We start from the raw sequence: 18060 nt of genomic DNA, 5'->3' as shown, positions 1-18060 counted from the left end.
GAAGAAACGGGAAAAACAAAAACGCACGTTTGTCTAAGCAGTAGCAGGTGTGTCTTCCGAATCCACCACCTGGCAGGATGCTCTGCCAGCTACTCATGAAAAAACATGAAAGTGGAAGCACTGGAAAAGCGATACGAGACTTTACACATTTAAGAAAAAAAAATCTGCCTTTGTATGTATTCAATGTGACAGCTAGAACAGAGAAACTGTCCATACTGCGTGAAAAAACAGTAACAGGCTCTGTTATTGTTAGTCTCCGATGTGCACTCCAGGATGAAGCATCATCCACACAGACGCCCAAATATTTATAGGAGAACACTCGTTCAGTCTGAACAGTAACTGGTGGAGGATCAGAGTTCACTGGAGGACTAAAAACATTTCTTGTGTTTTCTCTTCACAACTTCACAACTTACCTGTTCTCACAATATGTGACCTGTAGGTCCATGTTCACTCGGAAGACAAACATTTGGCTCTCCATGCGGACTTCATTAAGTGTGGAGGGCGGGAGTGTGTGTGCCAGCGCGACCAAACCCATCGGCCGACGCACTGAGCGCGCTGAGCCCGGCACGAGCGAAGGGCGGCACCGGATTCGTCCCGTGACATGGATCACCTGATGGGCAGAAGACAACGGTGTGTGTGTGTGTTCACTTCAGGCAAGGTCACAAGAGGCACGATCCAGGATGAAGACAATAACGGGAACAGCAAGAGGAACTCAGAAACAGAACATTCATTAACATACATCTGACATAAAAACAACACAAAGTCAGATCCTGAGCTAAAGAATGCAGCAGCCATCACATTACAGCTGCGATGGCAGTAAACTGTTATGAGCAGCGGTCCGGTGTGAAATAAGGTCACCGCCATAAAATACACTGAAACGACCAACTTGACAGAGCTATGAAACCCTGGCAGCGGCAAACAAAATGACAAAAGGTCTGCTTGTTATTTTATCCTTCCAGGAACAAGCAAGTAAATAGGAAAAGTGTGAATAATAAAAAATGTTTTTTTTCAGATCATGACGAATGATCGTACCTTGTATCCTGAAGACTTGACGTGCAGGCCTCTTTTGGTGAGCGTGGACTTCATGCGGATGAAGAAGCCGCGGTCGGGAGGCTCGTCAGCAGGAGAATGAGGACTGGAGGGAGCTGTTGAGGATAAGAGAAAGAAGAATTTAACAAAAATGATCTCCTTATATATTACCTCTCTCAGTTCTCGCTCTATAAATTGATAGTACCTGGTTCAGGGGTACCAGCCAGGGAGGAGGTGGACGCGGAGCTGGAAGCGCTCTCTGGAGTCGTGAGGCAGCCGGCCTCGGCCCTCAGGTGCGGCCTGATTCCCAGCCGCTCGGCCATCTCGACGTGGTCCGCTGGGTGGATGTAGTCGAACACACTGCTGCCGGTCAGCTCCACCTGAAGAGAAACACACATGCGGATCAGAAACAGAAGAGCACATATACCTCGAGCGAGTTCACACACACACACACACACACACACACACACACACACACACACACACGGAGGAAAAATCAATAAACGTTATGACAGGAAAATGAAAACGCTGCTCTGGGTTACAACTCAACAAGGACTATGGAGGTTGTAAGACATTCCCACAACACACACACACACATACACGCACACATACATTTAAGTCCAGTCTCAGAGGACCGAGTGACTCCAGTATTACACAAATAAAAACCAGGGGAGGATAAAAATCAATTGTATTTGCTGATTAAAAACAGGTGAACTCCAAGTATCTTCAAAGGTCACATTACTATTCTTCTTATTCCTCACGTCCCTCCCTGCTCCTTCATTCAGTTACAGTCTATCCCAGCAGGCATAAAGAGCGATGCAACAGCTCCTACAGCTCTATACGATCCTATCATCATAATGCATCACAGTCGCATCTCTAATCATTTAAAGGTAATAGTGGCGCAGCTCTTGCATGGCATCCATAAAAGCAGCACAATTGGAGCAGATATGATTCCATCTGAAGCTGTATAAATGAGCGTGTGTGAGAGAGAGCATGCATGCAGCTTCTATTACATCCGTGTGAAAGTGTGTGTGTGTCGGTGCATGTGTGTGCCAATACCATTCCATCTGATAAAGCCGTGGCTGCAGCAGCCTCACACCCTTGTCTGTAGGACACAGCCATTTATTACCGGATTAGAGCCATTTACTGCAGGCTTTATGGGAGCTTCAGCAGGCCCTCAAGGACATCACAGCCGGGGGAGAGGAAGGAGCGGGAACGGGGGAAGGCGGGAGCGGAGGAATGAGAGCGGCGGTGGACGATGAGTGAACACAGAAGGGGTAAAGATGGAGGAAACCCCGCCGAGTGAAGGAGGATGAGAGACAGAGGTTCTTAGTCCCAGGCGGGGTTTAAATCTCCTGGGGGGTGCCCTGTGTTTTATAATTGTGCCACCTGTAATAAACATATTATTAAGTACTAGATTTGATGGGCACCATATGGACTAATTACCCCAGGCACTGAAAAAAGTGTGCCTCTACCAGATTCAAAAAATATGTGAAAACGGCAACCTACTGAGCTTTTTAAAGCCCAAAATACAAATAAGATGATTGGAAATAGATGTGTAAGACGTGAAGAAAAGGCACCCAGGTGCAAATGAACCTTGAAAGTTTCTTAAATGCTTCAATCAATTCAAATACTGAGCACAGAGGGGGCCTGATAATTGTTGTTCTCTTATCTCTGGGTTCACGATAGATATGTTTTGTTTTTATTTGATTAAATTCTCTCTTATCCTGTAAAACAATATTTTTGATGACTTTTATCTGAGGTGAAATTAATTAAGTCAAGTACAGTTTTTGAATGACTATAGCTAAGCTAGCCCATCACTTAAGATCACACTTGACTGTTAGCTTGGTGGTAGTATCTAGCTGAGAAAATATCATAGTAGGATATGCATGTTTGTGTTGTTTATATTTCCACAGAATGTGTTTGAGGTCTAGAGTTATGTATTCATTTCTCCCAGGTGTTGGCTAGCATCTGACAAAACATACAGAAGTACCTGCTGCCATGCCACCAGACTACAGAGCTTCATTCCCCCACTATGAGACTCCTTTATTCATCATCAGCACTAAATTTGCTAAAGTAGATGCAGCACAAAGGTCTCAAATATAGTTAAAACATTTTTTTAAACCCTTGTCTTTTTAAAAAAAGAAAATGAGAACCTTTGAGTTGTCATTGGATACCAACAATCACTTTTAAGCAATTTACATTGAAAACGTTTTATTTAAATTCCTTTTAAAACTACACATTTAATTTCACTCTTAAATGTTTTATACATTAGCCTACAAAACCTAAGGATATGTAGCCTCCATCTGTCTGCAACAGCTGACTTTTTAAACCACTTAACTTTGACAACTGAAATTGTAACTTGGTCGCACACTTTTCCTTATTTACCCAACCGGCAGTTATGGAGCTAAATTATCTCTCGTATACGGGCGTCTTTCTGTCCATCTGATGAATGCAAGTCCAGTTTTTGCTCTGTTTTTGGTCTCCACCAATTTCTGGGCGAGATATACAGTATGAATGTTTAGCTACTAAATGCTCAACTATGTTCACCAGCTAGTCGCTAACTGTGTCTGTCTGATGCTGAGCAGGTAGTTTACAGGAGGATTGTAGACAAAAAATGATGCTAGTAACAGCGAACCAAAACTGTACAGTTGCGAGTCGGACGGCTAGTCTAAACAACTCGCTAATACTCGCTATAAAAGTTGTAAAAGATTGCATGAAAAAAAGGAACTAAGTTATTACTGTAACTCCTTAAGAAGTATTTCTGCAAATATTTTTTTCAATTCCACAAAACATCCTTGTATGTATGTTTAAGGCCTCAAATTTAAATATCCTGTGTATTAATGGGGTGAGGCTATATGAAAGCTTCACAACACCCTGAATGTACAGGATAAGTGTTTCTTTCTGATCCCTCTTCTCTTCATTATGCAGATATAACGTTGGCAGTGTAATTACTAGGTGCTGGATCCCTTCTGCCACATTCCTTTTGATTCTGACATCAAAACTGACGCGTTCATTAATGTTTTAAAAATTAAGAGTTTGCATCTATGCACTAAGAGGCTGGATATCTGACAAGTAAATGGACTGGGTTTGGTTTCTAAAACTCTAGATGAACCTTGCTTTAGACGTCTTTTATAACTGATTATATCGAGATCTGTCCGTCTGTCTGCGGTCAAGTCGTCTGTTGTGTTTTATGAATAGCGATTCTTCTGCTAAGGGGAATTCTTGAGGTTCTTTCTAAACAAGGACTACATTTACCTCTGCTCACTGAACACTGGACCGGCCATCTGAAAGAGACACGATCCCCCTGGCCCTGTGGTATTGGAAAACAAGGTAGAGAGACAAACAGGTCCTTATGGGCTTTACCGGGCTTAAGACCTATCCGTATAATATCTCTCCATCACGGGCAGGAGGGAGGGATTGGAAAAAAAGATCAGACAGAAATGAGAAGATGAGAAAGAGACGGAGCGATTGAGAGGATGAGTCAGGCTCAGACATAAAAACAGGTATAGAATGTGGCGCGAAGGGAGACGTGAGGAGAGACCGAGATCATTCAAATCTCTCCAAGTGTGTGTGTGTGTGTTTGTGTGTGTGTGTTTGTGCATATGCGAGCACACGGCGCGCCTCTGTTTCTCCGCGTATGTGACTAGACTGTCGGTTTTTGTGCCTCCGCATGTCATTGTGTGTCACTGTTTGTGTGAGCGGTTGTCTGTCAGCGCATCCGTGTGAACCTCTGGTGTGTGTGTCACGTGCACGTATGTATGTATGGCAGTGCGGTGGTGGGGGAGGAGGGGGGGTGAGGGCGGGAGGAGGAGGGCAGCAAGCAGGGGAAGGAGAGACATGATATAAATAATAGCAGGGGGCTTTAATATGTATGAGGCATCCGGGCAGTGGTCCACAACACACTCTCAGCCCTCAGCCCTCACTGACTGATGGGAGAGGAGAGAGGCAGGGAGGGGGAGAGGGGGGAGGGGGAGCGGAGGCTGCATACTAACCATTCCCAGATCAATTCTCTCCTCCCTTAATCTACCACCCTTCCTCCCTTCTCTTTACCCCATTTATCCCTTTTCGTACTCTTTACTTCTCCATCCTTCCAATCCTTCTCCTGCCTTTTGTCTCCTTGTCCTCTCCTCCATCCATCCTTCTCTACTTCCTCCCATGCCCCCCGCCCCCCCTTCTCACCCCTTCCCCCCATCTGCAATGTGGCATTCCCAAGTTTATCCCCGTGCTTCCGGCCCGGAGACCCGGTGTGAAGAAAAATGATACCTGGAGGCGTCAGGGGAGTGGGCGGCAGGCTGTGCCCTTGGTCAAGGTGCCTGACCTGGGCTAAGCCGGCTAAGCAACCCCCCTGTCAGGGGAGAAGCCCAGGGTGTAAGCCAGGGCAGAGGGGTCAGACAGTGGGGGGACAGGAGACGGCGGTCCACGGGGGCGACTTGCCCTCTAAAACAAACCACCAGTTACACTTTTTCACTCAGAACATCGTTTGTTTGTCTGTCCTTCCTCTCTCCCCTGTGACCGCCTCGCCTCCACTCCACTCTCCAGTAATGTGCTCTCGTCCTCTCCCTCCCACCTTTTCTTCCTCTCTTTTTCTATGTTTCTCTTGTGTCCATAAACACACTATATACTCTCATATCCCCCCTAACTCATCTCCTCAACTCCTAACTCCACCTGCCCTTTCGGGTTGCCTCTCTTTCTCATCATAACCCCCCCTCCGATCCCCCCCTCCTGTCTCCACCCGCCTGCTCTCATCTCCTCTGGAAGGTAAACGTGGCGATATATGTTCAAGGTTTTGAACGTAATCTTCGATCATAAATAATTTCATTAGAATGCTGATGGCTTAGGCCCTGTTTGAGTAGATGTGATGGGTTAGGCCATCTGCTCAGCTGATAAGAACAGCTCTGTTTTATTAGCATCTCCACCAAAAGCCTCGGCTGTCTTGTTTACCTAGGCGATCCCAAGGCGAATTTCATTCCTACTGCACATTTAAACTCTATTTACACACTCAGACTCTCCCTCTCCTCTTTACCACTGTCTCTCTTTCTCTCCCACATTGCTCTCCTTTGTTTTCTTTCTCTCTTGTAATTGTCTGTCGGGTTCTATATGTTTCTCTCTGTCTCTCTGTATCTTCCCTTTCTGTCCTGTCTCCTGGCTTCAACATCTCTCTCACCTCTCGTCCGTTTCGGCTGCTTATCTTTGAATTTTTTATTTATTTTTTGGCCCTTGTGTGTTTTAATCTTTATGCTTGAGTGTGCATTATTTATGTATTTGTCGAGCTAAAAAAAACGAGATTATTGCACATAATACAATAATCGCACCCCCATATGTTCATTTAAAGGGTTACTGGCCACTGTGATCATTTTTCCTCTCTATCCTGGCTCTTCATAATGTGAAGCTGTTGAGGCCGGCGTGCCGCTCGCTTTTGGCAGCTACAAAGAGTAGCTTAACAAACCTGGAAAATCTTTCTAAACATCTCATCTTGCTGCACTGATGTACAGGTGAACTGCAGGTTGTTTCAGTAGACCGTGACATCACTATTGGATGCGGCTATACAGAGGACAACTGTGACCACGCCCAACGACACTAACATCATTTTTACATCAAAATGAAGGCGAGCTAGAAACAGACGACTGACTCACATCCTATTGACAGCAGATGAGTCTGCCTGTTTGCTTTTTTCTGGTGTGTCATGTTCAGTGTCGCGAATGCACCGGAAAAAACACTGAACAGAAGAAAGCAGCATCCAGGAGACATTAAAAGTTGTCTCTAAAAACTCTAAACAATCAATAACAATCAGCACTCTGAATTAGACACGTTATTTTTTTCCAAAGGTGATGATGGAAGTAGCTAAGGAGTTCATGCCCAAGGACTGCTTGAACAGAGACAGATGGCAGAGTATTCACGCGCCAATGTCCGTCTTTAACTTCAACGCGCATCATAGCATCGTCGCTCAAAGGGGGTCAAAAGTAGCGGGTGCAGCCAATTGCCATTCTTCCATCACTGCCGAGTGGAGCTGGAGCCAGTAGACTATCGTGACTTCTGCAGAGTGATTTAGCCTCTGACTGAATATAGATTGTAATCTTTCCCACTGAAGAGGGAGGAGGCTGGATGTTAGCAGGTGTCAGTTTTTCATCCAGAGCTCTTTGAACAAACCCTGTAACTTATCTGAAGAAGCAATGACAGAAACATTGAACAGGTATGAAACTTTCAACTATAGAGGACACAAACTAGAGCTTTTTTAGCCGCACACTCTTTGAGGAAGTTAAAGAAACCCTAAACAAACAAAAAGCCCTCCAATGAAAACTTCCTCTGCATGAGTTTCTGCTCTATATCATATCGAGTGAAAGGAGGAGAGAACGGTGATTGCACGGAGCAGTACTGGCACGAGTCTCCTACTGAGTAATGAGGAAATGGGAGTCTTCCCATCGTTGCTCTATATCCTTGATTGCCAACACAGTAACTGTGAGCAGTATAATTAAAGAACAATATGGCCTGTATAATACATCCATCTGGTGCCATCAATGGGTGAAATTCAGTGCTGAAATATAAATTGAAACCTACGCTTACGTCAGGTGCTGTTGGGACTTCAGTTAGTTCTTTGTGTTTAGCTGAAGAAAGGGAGGGCATTTTTTCAAAGTTCAGTTGAAAATAACGTATTCACTTGTCCGTGTCGTGTCCTGGAAACAAACCTACCAGCGAGCATCCTTCTGCCGTGGCTTGGCAGGGAAGCACTGCCCGTATCATATTCATACATTACAGCCGCGTCGTACCAAAAACGGCTGCCACTTTGGCAGATGCCCGCTTGATTTGTCTGCCCTACTTTACAGTGCATTTTTACACAGAATTGGACGGTGGGTTTTGTCCCCCGTCTCAGCCATCTCATCACAGCCAGTGTTTACAGTGACCGATGACTCATTCAACGTACATACAGAGTGTGCGTGTTGTCCCAAGACTGAGCTTTAAAGTCGCCAAGGGCAGACCCTCAATCACAGCAAATGTCCACGTTTAAAAAAACACTCAGTTACTTGTGTTATTGTAGCACTAACTGTCCTCTCTTTCTGCCTCTCTCATGCTGTACCGATTCCTCTTACTTCCAAACATCTCTCTCTTATCACACCTCTCCTCCTTTTCCTCCCCCTCTCTTTCTCTCTCCGGCTGTCTCTATCTATCTTCCCATCCCCCTTGGTGTTTTTCCCCCTCCCTACAATCAATGTGGCTTTTAAGATGCCTATCGATTTGTTCCCCTAGACAGGCCCAGCGCGCTGGGGCGACACTTTGATTGCTGGGCCAGTAATTACTGTTATTATTTATGCATCTGGGCAAAATGGCAGGACTTAACATTCACAGTACAAGAGGCCACAGGCAATCAACAGAGGTGAGCACCTGGAGAGGGAGAGAGGGCGGTGGAGAGAGGTAGAGAGAGAATAGCATTGCCCCCGAGAGAGTTGCACTCCAGAGATGAGCGCAAAGAGTGCAGTCAAAGATATTCACACTCACACACACATCACACACAAACACACACACTCCTGGGAGGGGATATGAAAGTGTAAGCAGAAGACAGGCACATGTGTGCAAATGCACTCGTATACAAAGGATTATTCCAGTGTGTGTGTGTGTGTGTGTGTGTGTGTGTGTGCGTTGAGGTCGTCTTACCTGTGAGAGTCCCAGGTAGATAGAAACTGTCTCTGAGATGTAGAGGAACCGTCCCTCGCTACTGACCACGAACACAAAGCCATCCAGAGACTGTCACATAAAAACACACACACACACACACACACACACACACACACACACACACACAAAGGCAAACAGAAACAAGACAGACAAATTAGAGCAATTAGTGTGTATCGAACAAATTACAATGAGCCAGAGAACAAACAAGCCGTCACCCCTCGGCCCCTTCTCTCAATTCACAAGCGCACGCGGGAGCGCGCACACACACACACAAACATGTGCACACACACACACACACACACACACACACGAATAAATTGAACAGATATGAAACACTCCCATAGATGCGAGCTACAGCTACACACAACAGCTCAACAACAAGAAGTGCATAACTGAACACACAGAAAGCAGCACAGGAGCTATTCCACATGTACACTCACACACACATTCATAAACTCAGATGAGTGTGCACATACAGACACACATAAACAAACAGAGCAGAGGAGATAGGAGGAACTGAGCTCATGGACCGGAGCTGTTTCAATCAGCTATAATAAACTCAGAACCAAAGCTTGGTCCTGGTTTCTCCGGCCACACACGTAAACGCACATATAAAACACACACCCAGACACCAGTACAGACGCAGACACAGATAGAACCAGAGTCATTACAGCCTGCAGTGATTCTAATGAGAAGTGAAAGGTATACAGCCAGACCATTAGAGAGGACTGCTTCAGAGAATAATACTAATCGTCATAACAAGCATCCAGGAGTGAGCCGACACAGCCTCACACACACACACACAGGCGCACAGACCAGGGCCACTTTGCTCTAGAAGAATGATTGCTATTTTGGCGGCCCAGTGCTTAAAGTGGCAGTGGTAATTTATGCAACTGACACATCCAGTATGCAAATGCGTGGCCGGGGTGTGGGGCGTCGTGTGTCGCGGGCGAGGAGAAACCAGCCGCCTGAATGTCGGAGAACTAAAGTGCAATTATCAGGCTATTACGGCGGGAGGACGGCTGGGAGGGGAAGAATCATACAGTTTTTCTGGAGCGTTAATTTGATTTCTATCAGCGCCGTTCCCTAAGCCTCCCCCTTCCTCTTTTTAAAATGCCGGCGGAGAGCAGACATATGTAACGTTTCTTTGTTTTACCACAACCTCACTTCGAAAAACTCTCGGCTCCTTCTCCCGTCTCCTCTCTCCCACTTCCGACCTGTGTCCTTCCCAGACGAGGAAAGGCAAATGTATTTGTATAGCGGCCTTTAAACTTTACATAAAAAGGCATTAAGATCCTTCAAGGTCTCACTCTCTCTCCTTGTCTAAAGTACAATCTGCAGTGTTACCTTCCCTGCACCTTCCCTGAGCCTTTGTCTCTACATCCTACATTTCGTCATCCCCGCAGACCCTCCTGCCCCAGAATCCCCCTCAGGCTCCATTCATCTGTCAGTGCAAAGGGAGGCATTCTTTGGCAGCCGGCGATATCGTCCGAGCATCTGAGGTTTATGAGATGTGCGCCCGTCCATGTGTGCGAGCGCGAGAGCATGTGTTTGCTCGGAAAATGTAAGTCTGAGAGACCGAAGGGGAAGAAGACGTGAGTCGGGGAGCGACACACGTGCAGCACGAGGCAGTCACAAATGAGCTTGTCTGTCAAGGAATACACCCGACAGATTTTAAACTTTTCAGACAAACGGAGGGATGAAGATCATGCTTTTATGGGTTGGGAAAATTCTACCTCTTAAATTATCAGACCAATTCAAACCCCATCTGAAAAATGTGTTTTTCGAGAACGGGGAAGTTTTTCTGAACTTGTGGAAAAGTTTAGGAAACGTGGTTGTCGCGGAACAGCTGTGATGCTATATAATTTGAATGATGAAGAAGAAGAAGAAGAAGAAGAAGAAAAAGAGATGCGGTGGTCTTTACCTGCAGGAGGTGCGCCCCTAGGTGCTGCTCAAACATGTCCATGGCCAGAGAGTGGGATGATCGTCTTACTGCAGAGAGAAAGGAGGCAAACATTCATCAGACACCTACATACATTTTTGACAATCATGATAAGAGAAGAAGTTTTAGGATCCCTGGTCACTCTTACCACTCATACAAATTTTATCATTACATATTAGGGAAAATCTGAGGCAGTGAGAGTTTAACTAGCACATAATGTACTTTAGAGACGCAAAATTTGCAGTTACATCAAAAATATGTATGAAATCATTTCGATAAGATGGAAATTAAATGTTGTAAAAGGAGGTGCTCTCAGGGTTTAACTGCAAAGTTCACAGCTTGAGTCCTTTTGTTGCGCGTTGTTCCAATCTCTCTCTCCTCTGATTGTATGTCATCGCTCTACAGCCAACTCACTAATAAAAGCATAAAAATGTATATATTCGGGCCTTTTTCATGGCTCTGTATTGGACAGTGCAGCTGAAGAGTGACAGGAAACAGGATGAGGGACAGAGGCGCTGACATGCAAGAAATGCTTAAAAATACATTTTCAAGGCTTGTTTTTATTTGTTCGTATCCTTACACATGTCAGAAAGAGTAAGAGCAGTCATTGCATCCTTTGAGATGCATCCTTTCAAATGTTAAAGTTCACTTTTCCGGATAAGAAATTAACCACACGAGGCGAAGGAACTCCAGGTGAAGCTGCGTTTTGTAACTATAAGTAAGGCGATATTGATGAACTTGGCAGCTCCCCTGCTTTCAGATGAATGCAGCTATGACATATTAGTGATTATACAGAATCATCTGTAAATTTGACTCAGTGGGGGTTTTGTAATCACGCTGCATCTCTGTGACATCTTTGACTCTGCACCGAAATGAAAAGTGAGAGACTTGAACCAATCATGTCTGATAAACAGAAGAATCGACCGAAACGGTCGCGGCTGTCTGGAAAAAAAAAAAAAAAAGAAAGAAAAGAAAGTGAGCATAAGGAGGGGGCTGCTGTGTGACGCACACAGCTCAACTGCCGCCAGACACGCAAACAAACTTAACACACACACACATTCACTGCGTCTGCATCGCTTCTCTTAATGCATCCCAAACACAAGCTATCAGAGCTGCTTCAGTGCCAAAGTGGTGCTGTTTACCAAGGCAATTACAATACAAATAGAGTTGGAGGTGGTTAGGTAGGGGAGGGGGGGTGAAGATAGGTACGAGAGGAGCAGCGAGGGTATGGCCGGGAAAATGAGAAAACACTAAGGAAGGCGAGAGTGATCACTTTCTCCCAAGCAAAGCCGGCCATGAGGGGCCGCAGTGACGTGGAAGATTAATTTAGCAATCAGCCGTATTTACTGTTTTATGTCAAAAAGAGTATGTGACGGTGTGTGTGTGCACCTGCGAGCGTGTGATTGCAAAAGTGGGGACCATACGTGAGAACTAATCTCACCCCAACAGGGCTGCTTTTGAACACAATGTTCCTTATCCGACAGAGACAAACTATGTGTGTGCGTGCGCGCGAAAATGTGTGCGCACAAGAGCATATGAATGTGTGCATGTGTGTGCGTGACTTTAAGGATCATCGGATGTGCGTGTACGTGTTTGTGTGTGTGTGTGTGCGTGTGTGGGTGTGTGCGTGTGAGTGTGTGTTTGTGTCGCTGCAAGGCTGAGGGAAATCAATACACGTTATGACAGAAAAATGAAAGCGCTGCTCTGGGTTACAACTGAACGCAGAGGGAGGGTCGGAACACACACACACACACACACAGACAGACACGCACACACATACACAATCACACACACGTATATATTGCCCAGCTGCCTGCTTGTGATGTGGGTTCGGTGAATAGAAGAGGGAGGCATTCCATTAGAGCTATAGACACACACACACACACTTCAGGAATACACACAGCAATGAATTCTCATGCACAGACTACACAGCGGCAACATGCCCTCCGATTAAACAACACAAATACCCGCACGCACACACAAACTCTCACACACACACACACACACACATAAATACAGAGTTGCCGGACAAAGCCACAGTGGCATTGTGAGATTGGGGTCCCCCTGTGTGACGGAGTGTGAATATAAATAAGGCAGGTCCATTCAGGCCTATGAAAGGGGGTCTGGTGCTGGGACCCTTCAGCCTCGCCAGTCGCTGCCTGGAGGGGGGATGGGGAGCCCGGCTCGCTCTCTGCCTGCCTGTCAGGCTCCCTTGTGGGGCTGCGATGGAGCTGCAGCGCAGGGGAGTCTGGAGGAGGAAGCAACCCCCATCATGACCAGATGAGAATGAATCAAAAAGGATACACAAACACAAACGCACACACACACACACAGAAGGAAGATAGTTTGTGCATGCCTCACAACCAAAGAGACATATATAGTGTGTGAGCGTGTGTGCCACAGATCCCTGGAGGAGTGAAGGTGATGGTGGGTGATCAGTAGTGCTGAGTAGTGTCAGCGGGGCGGAGGAAACGCTGGATGTGACATGAGGCCAGCAGGGCTGACGGATGAGTCTACGCACTCACACACACACACAGACACACACACAAATACACAGAGGACCATTTATTAAAGACTGCCAGGGTACAATAGGGCAGCCAGGAAACCAAAACACTGGACCTGGTGTGTGTGTGTGTGTGTGTGCGTGTGTGCGTGTGTGTGTTTAGACACACGCACGAATGTGTGCACATGTGAAGAGAGAGAGCGGTGTTGGTATCTCACCCCGAGAACAAAGATCCTTCTGTAGTGGTGCTGTGAACCCCTACTTCTATATGTGTGTGTGCATGTGTGTATGTGTGAGTGAAAGGGTCCTGCATGATTCTGTTTGTTATATATTATCACCGCCGTAATATCGTAATACCTAATCATCCAAAATCATTTCAAGAAAATGTTGTTGGGTCTTTTTTTTTAGTTCTGGCTCTCGTTCCCATCAGGAATGACATTATCCTCATTAAGTGAACTGCAGGGATCTAAGAATGCAGACCCAACCCAAAATGTTCATAAGATCCCTCACTTGATGAAAAAGTGTGCATTCTCAATAGTTTTGGTTATCATTCCTACGGGTGAAACTTTCACTGTTGTCACCGAGTTCACTGCCAAGATCTGCGAATGCTGCGTCGTCACTCAGACTAATTCGGATTGGACAAGAAACAGAAGCAGTTAGATGATCATACAAGTTCTGAGCAAATATCCAAAGCAGTCAAACTCTTTTGGAAGACGAATGAAGCCTTGAACCTCCTGGTTCAAACTGGACCTGTGGCATTTACCGTAACTGTAAGTGCAAGCTGTTGTTGGAGGCATGGATCTCAGCAAAACCCAACCACTCGAGGCAGGTGGCTGTCCACCGGTTCTGCTCCGAGGTTTCTACCTGTTAAAAGACTTTTTTTGTTCTCGCCACCGTCGCCAAGTGCTTGCTCGTGGGGGAAATGTTGGTTCTTTATAAATAAATGAATCGAGGAGTAAGGTTCAGACCTGTTCAGTTTGGAGATGATTTTTCACTTTGTAAAGTGGCACAATTCGAATTAAGATTGACTGATTCACTGACTGAGAATGCATCAGGTGTGTCTGTGATTGGTAAATTAACGTCCTTCCTCTAAAATAAAAACTGCGAAGCCAATTTCATAAATGAAGTTGTGTACAAAGCTGTTAACTGGTAAAATCTGTGTTTTCTATCTTTCAGCCTTCTTCTCTGGTGCCTTTGATGACACACTGCTGTAGTTCTTTGCATTTTCACGGCACAAACTCTTGGTGAGCCGAGGAACCTGGTGGCCTGGGTGATACCTCAGATGCATTCACGCAAAAAATGAACAGATCAATATAAACATTGTTTTAAAGATGAAATATGTGAGAATTGGCCACCTGTCGAATTGATGCTCAAAACAAGCTTCCAATGGCAGCTAGCTCACCCCACTGAATTAGGAGCTTTGGAATGGGACAAGACGAGGCTAGCTGGTATTCAACTAAAATTCTTATAGAGTGCACCTCCCATTTGAGGGCAGACACATAAAGTTGAATTAAATCATTTAATATCGACACGTATTAGCAGCTGGGCTCTGAAAAGACTTAAGTGGAGCGCTAACCTCACACAGCTGTAGATTTTCCTTCTCGTGGCTCGCAGAAATCAGACCTATTTGGCTCACAATTCACAGTAAATACACCCCGAGTATTCAATATTCAATAAAAAGTGTCAAGAAGTAAGTAATGGTACTCATTTGGAGAGAAATCTAATGAGGCAGCACTTTACACTGATGACTAATGGCCCAATTGAAGCACCAGCAATAAGGGATTATTGCCAGCATTTTTTTTTTTTTTTTTTTGGCTGCACCGACTTTTGGTTTTACCTCCAAACAATCAGCTAAACTGTTGTTGTTTATAACCTGTCTGCTTGTCTGATGACTCATTCCTCGCCCCGTCTGACTTTGTTGTTTCCTTGTTCCCAGATGTCGGCAATTACTTTGATTAAGTAAAACTCGACAGTGAGACTTGAATTGTTCTTGTGTACATGCATGTAATAATGCGCACCTGGACCCGGACGCGGACCCGTGTGTGAGCCCCAGCTCGCCGGGTCGGCCCTTTTCTGTCGCACTCCCATTTTATTAGCTCCCCAGCACTCTGCCACGAGGTTTAATTTCATTGTGGGAATAGGAGGCAGAATGGGACCGGGCGCGATCGGACACGTTAATTATAGTCTGACTCGCAGGTCAATTCTCGGGGTCTCCCCAGCGCTCCACGAGAAGAAAAGATAGAAATTTCATTTGAATGATTTCCATTATACCTCTGTCTAATACATAATTTAGTCCCAGTTAAGTCCATGAGTGATGGCCACACATACACACACACACACGAGAACACACACCTATACATCCCATCTACATTCACATACACAGAGGCTGCCTTTCCACCCCCCCCAGTGTCGACCTTTTTAACTTTAGGTCAGGATGTTACAATGGGGGAATCAAACAGATCTTCCTCTCTCTCTCTCTCTTTTCTTATCAGTCTTCATCTCTCAAGTCTTGCTCCGCTGCCGTCTTTTTCACCCTTTCAAAACAAGAGCCCGATCACCTGCCAAGTTGTTTACTACCATCCAAATGTGACGTTTCGGTCGCTCGACAGACAGAGAGAGAGAGAGAGAGAGAGAGAGAGAGAGGGAGAAAGAGTGACCCTAATCGCGGCGTCCCTTCTCTGACGCAATTATCTTCTCACTCTGACATCCATCCCTCCCTCCATCTCTCCTCCATCTCTGTGTCTCTCCTCCGTCGCTCCCTCGCTCCTTTTGCGGTCGAACATAATTTGAGTGCAATTAACTTCCCTTAAAAGCCCCGGCTGCTTTAAACGCCGTGAATTAGAGGGGAGGCAGATGCGGGGAGAGAGCGCGAAGAGGTGGGGGAGGCAGAAGGGAGGGGAGGGAAACGGAGGCAATGAAAGAACGGAGGGGTGGGGGGTGGGATAGAGAGGGAGCAAGCGGAGGGCTGAATGAAAGTCAATGTCACCAACGCTGGGGAGGAGAGAGGTGTGTTTGACCTCACTAACAGAGACAGTAAAACACTTCAGCTGGCCCTGTTGCTGGCAGTGAGTTGTCATTGTACTGTACCTTGTAAAAGACTGAGTTCTCCACCTGCTGCGTTGCACCTGTTAAAGGCCGAGCTGCTACCCATTTGTGGAGAGAGAATTTATGTAACAAATTTGAGTGAAAAAATCTATAATAACCCAGATAACTTCATTCAAAATGCACCAACTGTGGAAAAATTCAAATTTTTCGCAATCTGGTTCTGGCCAGAGCTTCTATTCATTTCGATAAGACTGTTCTCACCCAAAGTTATTTATCAGCCAGGCTTATGTTATTGATTATACTGTAGATATTAGCTTGTCGCGGACATGCTGATATTAACTAATGTGCATGTTAATACGAAACAGGAAATTGCACCACAGAAATGCCAAAGATACGTTTGAGCTGATTTAAGGAACCGATAGAGGACCGAAATGTTAATCTTAGTAATTCTTTAATTAACAAATTGAAGAGATCCATATCAAGTATGTTTCCACATGTGATGGCAAAACTCCCAAATAGAAATATTAGGGTTTTGCCTCAAAACGACAGTATCAAGAAACAACTCATTAAAGGTGCAATAGATATGGCTTTTTGTTAAAAAACATTCAAAAATGTACTGAAAATTTGACAGAATATGGAGCGATAATAGCCGTGACATTACGGTAAGGCAGAGCTATCTTGCCTGACACCCAGCTAGCCCTGGTCAATCAAGGTTCAAGGCTCCTGTGCTGGTGCTGTAAACAACAACGGGGTTCTCTGGGCTCCCACACCGGGCCGCCAGCTTCATGTCTAACTGAGTCATAGTAGTAGCTGTAGCAGCGAAGCAGCAGTTAGACGTTAGTCATCGTGAATACAGCAGTCCACCAATTCTTACATATTGCACCTTTAAAGCCAAAGTTTTCAGATGAATAAAGACTTCAGTGTGATATGAACAACCCAAACTACAGAAGTCCTTGGGAAAAATGTATTTGATGTGTACTTTTGAGTTTTTAGTCCGACCCGTGTCAGAATGGGTTTCAGTACCAGCCAGCCACAAGGGTGCGATGGCTTAATGGTCATGCTGTCTTTCTTTTTATAGAAAGGCCCGATCATTCCGATGCACCCCATTGGACTATTCGGAAAGAAATTGTACAGAAGTCAGTGGGGGGAGAGAAAAGACCTTTTTGATCCTGTTTGTATTGTGCCATTATTTGCACATATGATGTTTTTCAACAAAAGTGGTCAAGAAAGTGGCAGTTTGTCACAAAGATACTCAAATACCATTTTAGAGTATGGTTATATTTAACACCGCTCTCACTCCATATAGCTCCAGTATGTCACCTCGGGAAAGAAAGAGTGATTTTTAAAAAAGGTTCAAATCACAACATGATCATCAGCAACTGATCTCCTCACTGTGATGGAGACGTGAACTCCAGCTGAGCTCAGTGCAGTCAAACACTAATTTCCAGCCTCACTTGAGTTACTCTTTAGACAAAGAACTTATTTGGAAAAGAAAGCAAAGCTCAATGGAAAAATTACTCCTAAAAGTCAGTCGTATTCGAACTGTTCTCTCAGTTTTGCTCTTCCAGCTGAATAAAGTGGTTTAACTATTCTGACTAAACTGTTAGCTTGTTTACATTCTGTCCTCTGACCCTGCTGTGTTGTCCGACTGCTTCTCTGCAATCTTGCTGCTCTTCAATTAGTTTGCCGAGTGAGCACATTGTTATCGCAAGCTACACAAAATAAGAAACAGAAAAAGAAAACGGAATTATCCTTTAATGTGACATTTAAAAAGGCAGGGAAATAAAAAAAAAAAACTGATCCCCAAAGCAAAATGTACTCAATACAGAGAGGTTTTGAAATATAAATGATTTGAAATAAAAGGGTTTAT

At 45.1% G+C, this 18060-nt stretch overlaps 1 protein-coding gene across 2 annotated transcripts in view; it reads right to left on the bottom strand.

Annotated features, from left to right (window-relative positions):
• npas1 (neuronal PAS domain protein 1) overlaps positions 1-18060 on the bottom strand; it is a 68010-nt gene that overhangs the window by 4364 nt on the left and 45586 nt on the right. For both annotated transcript variants that reach the window (XM_037086080.1, XM_037086088.1), the window contains 5 exons: positions 10625-10692; positions 8680-8769; positions 1235-1409; positions 1033-1145; positions 414-610 (listed from right to left, as the gene is read on the bottom strand). In XM_037086080.1, coding sequence (XP_036941975.1) covers positions 414-610; positions 1033-1145; positions 1235-1409; positions 8680-8769; positions 10625-10692 — 643 coding nt within the window. The remainder of the gene's footprint in view (positions 1-413; positions 611-1032; positions 1146-1234; positions 1410-8679; positions 8770-10624; positions 10693-18060) is intronic.

The sequence above is a fragment of the Acanthopagrus latus genome, chromosome 2 (assembly GCF_904848185.1).
Source record: "Acanthopagrus latus isolate v.2019 chromosome 2, fAcaLat1.1, whole genome shotgun sequence".
In the NCBI taxonomy this organism is placed as follows: Eukaryota; Metazoa; Chordata; class Actinopteri; order Spariformes; family Sparidae; genus Acanthopagrus; species Acanthopagrus latus.
Note: the sequence above shows the minus strand (reverse complement) of the source record. Positions and strands in the feature narration are given on the sequence as shown.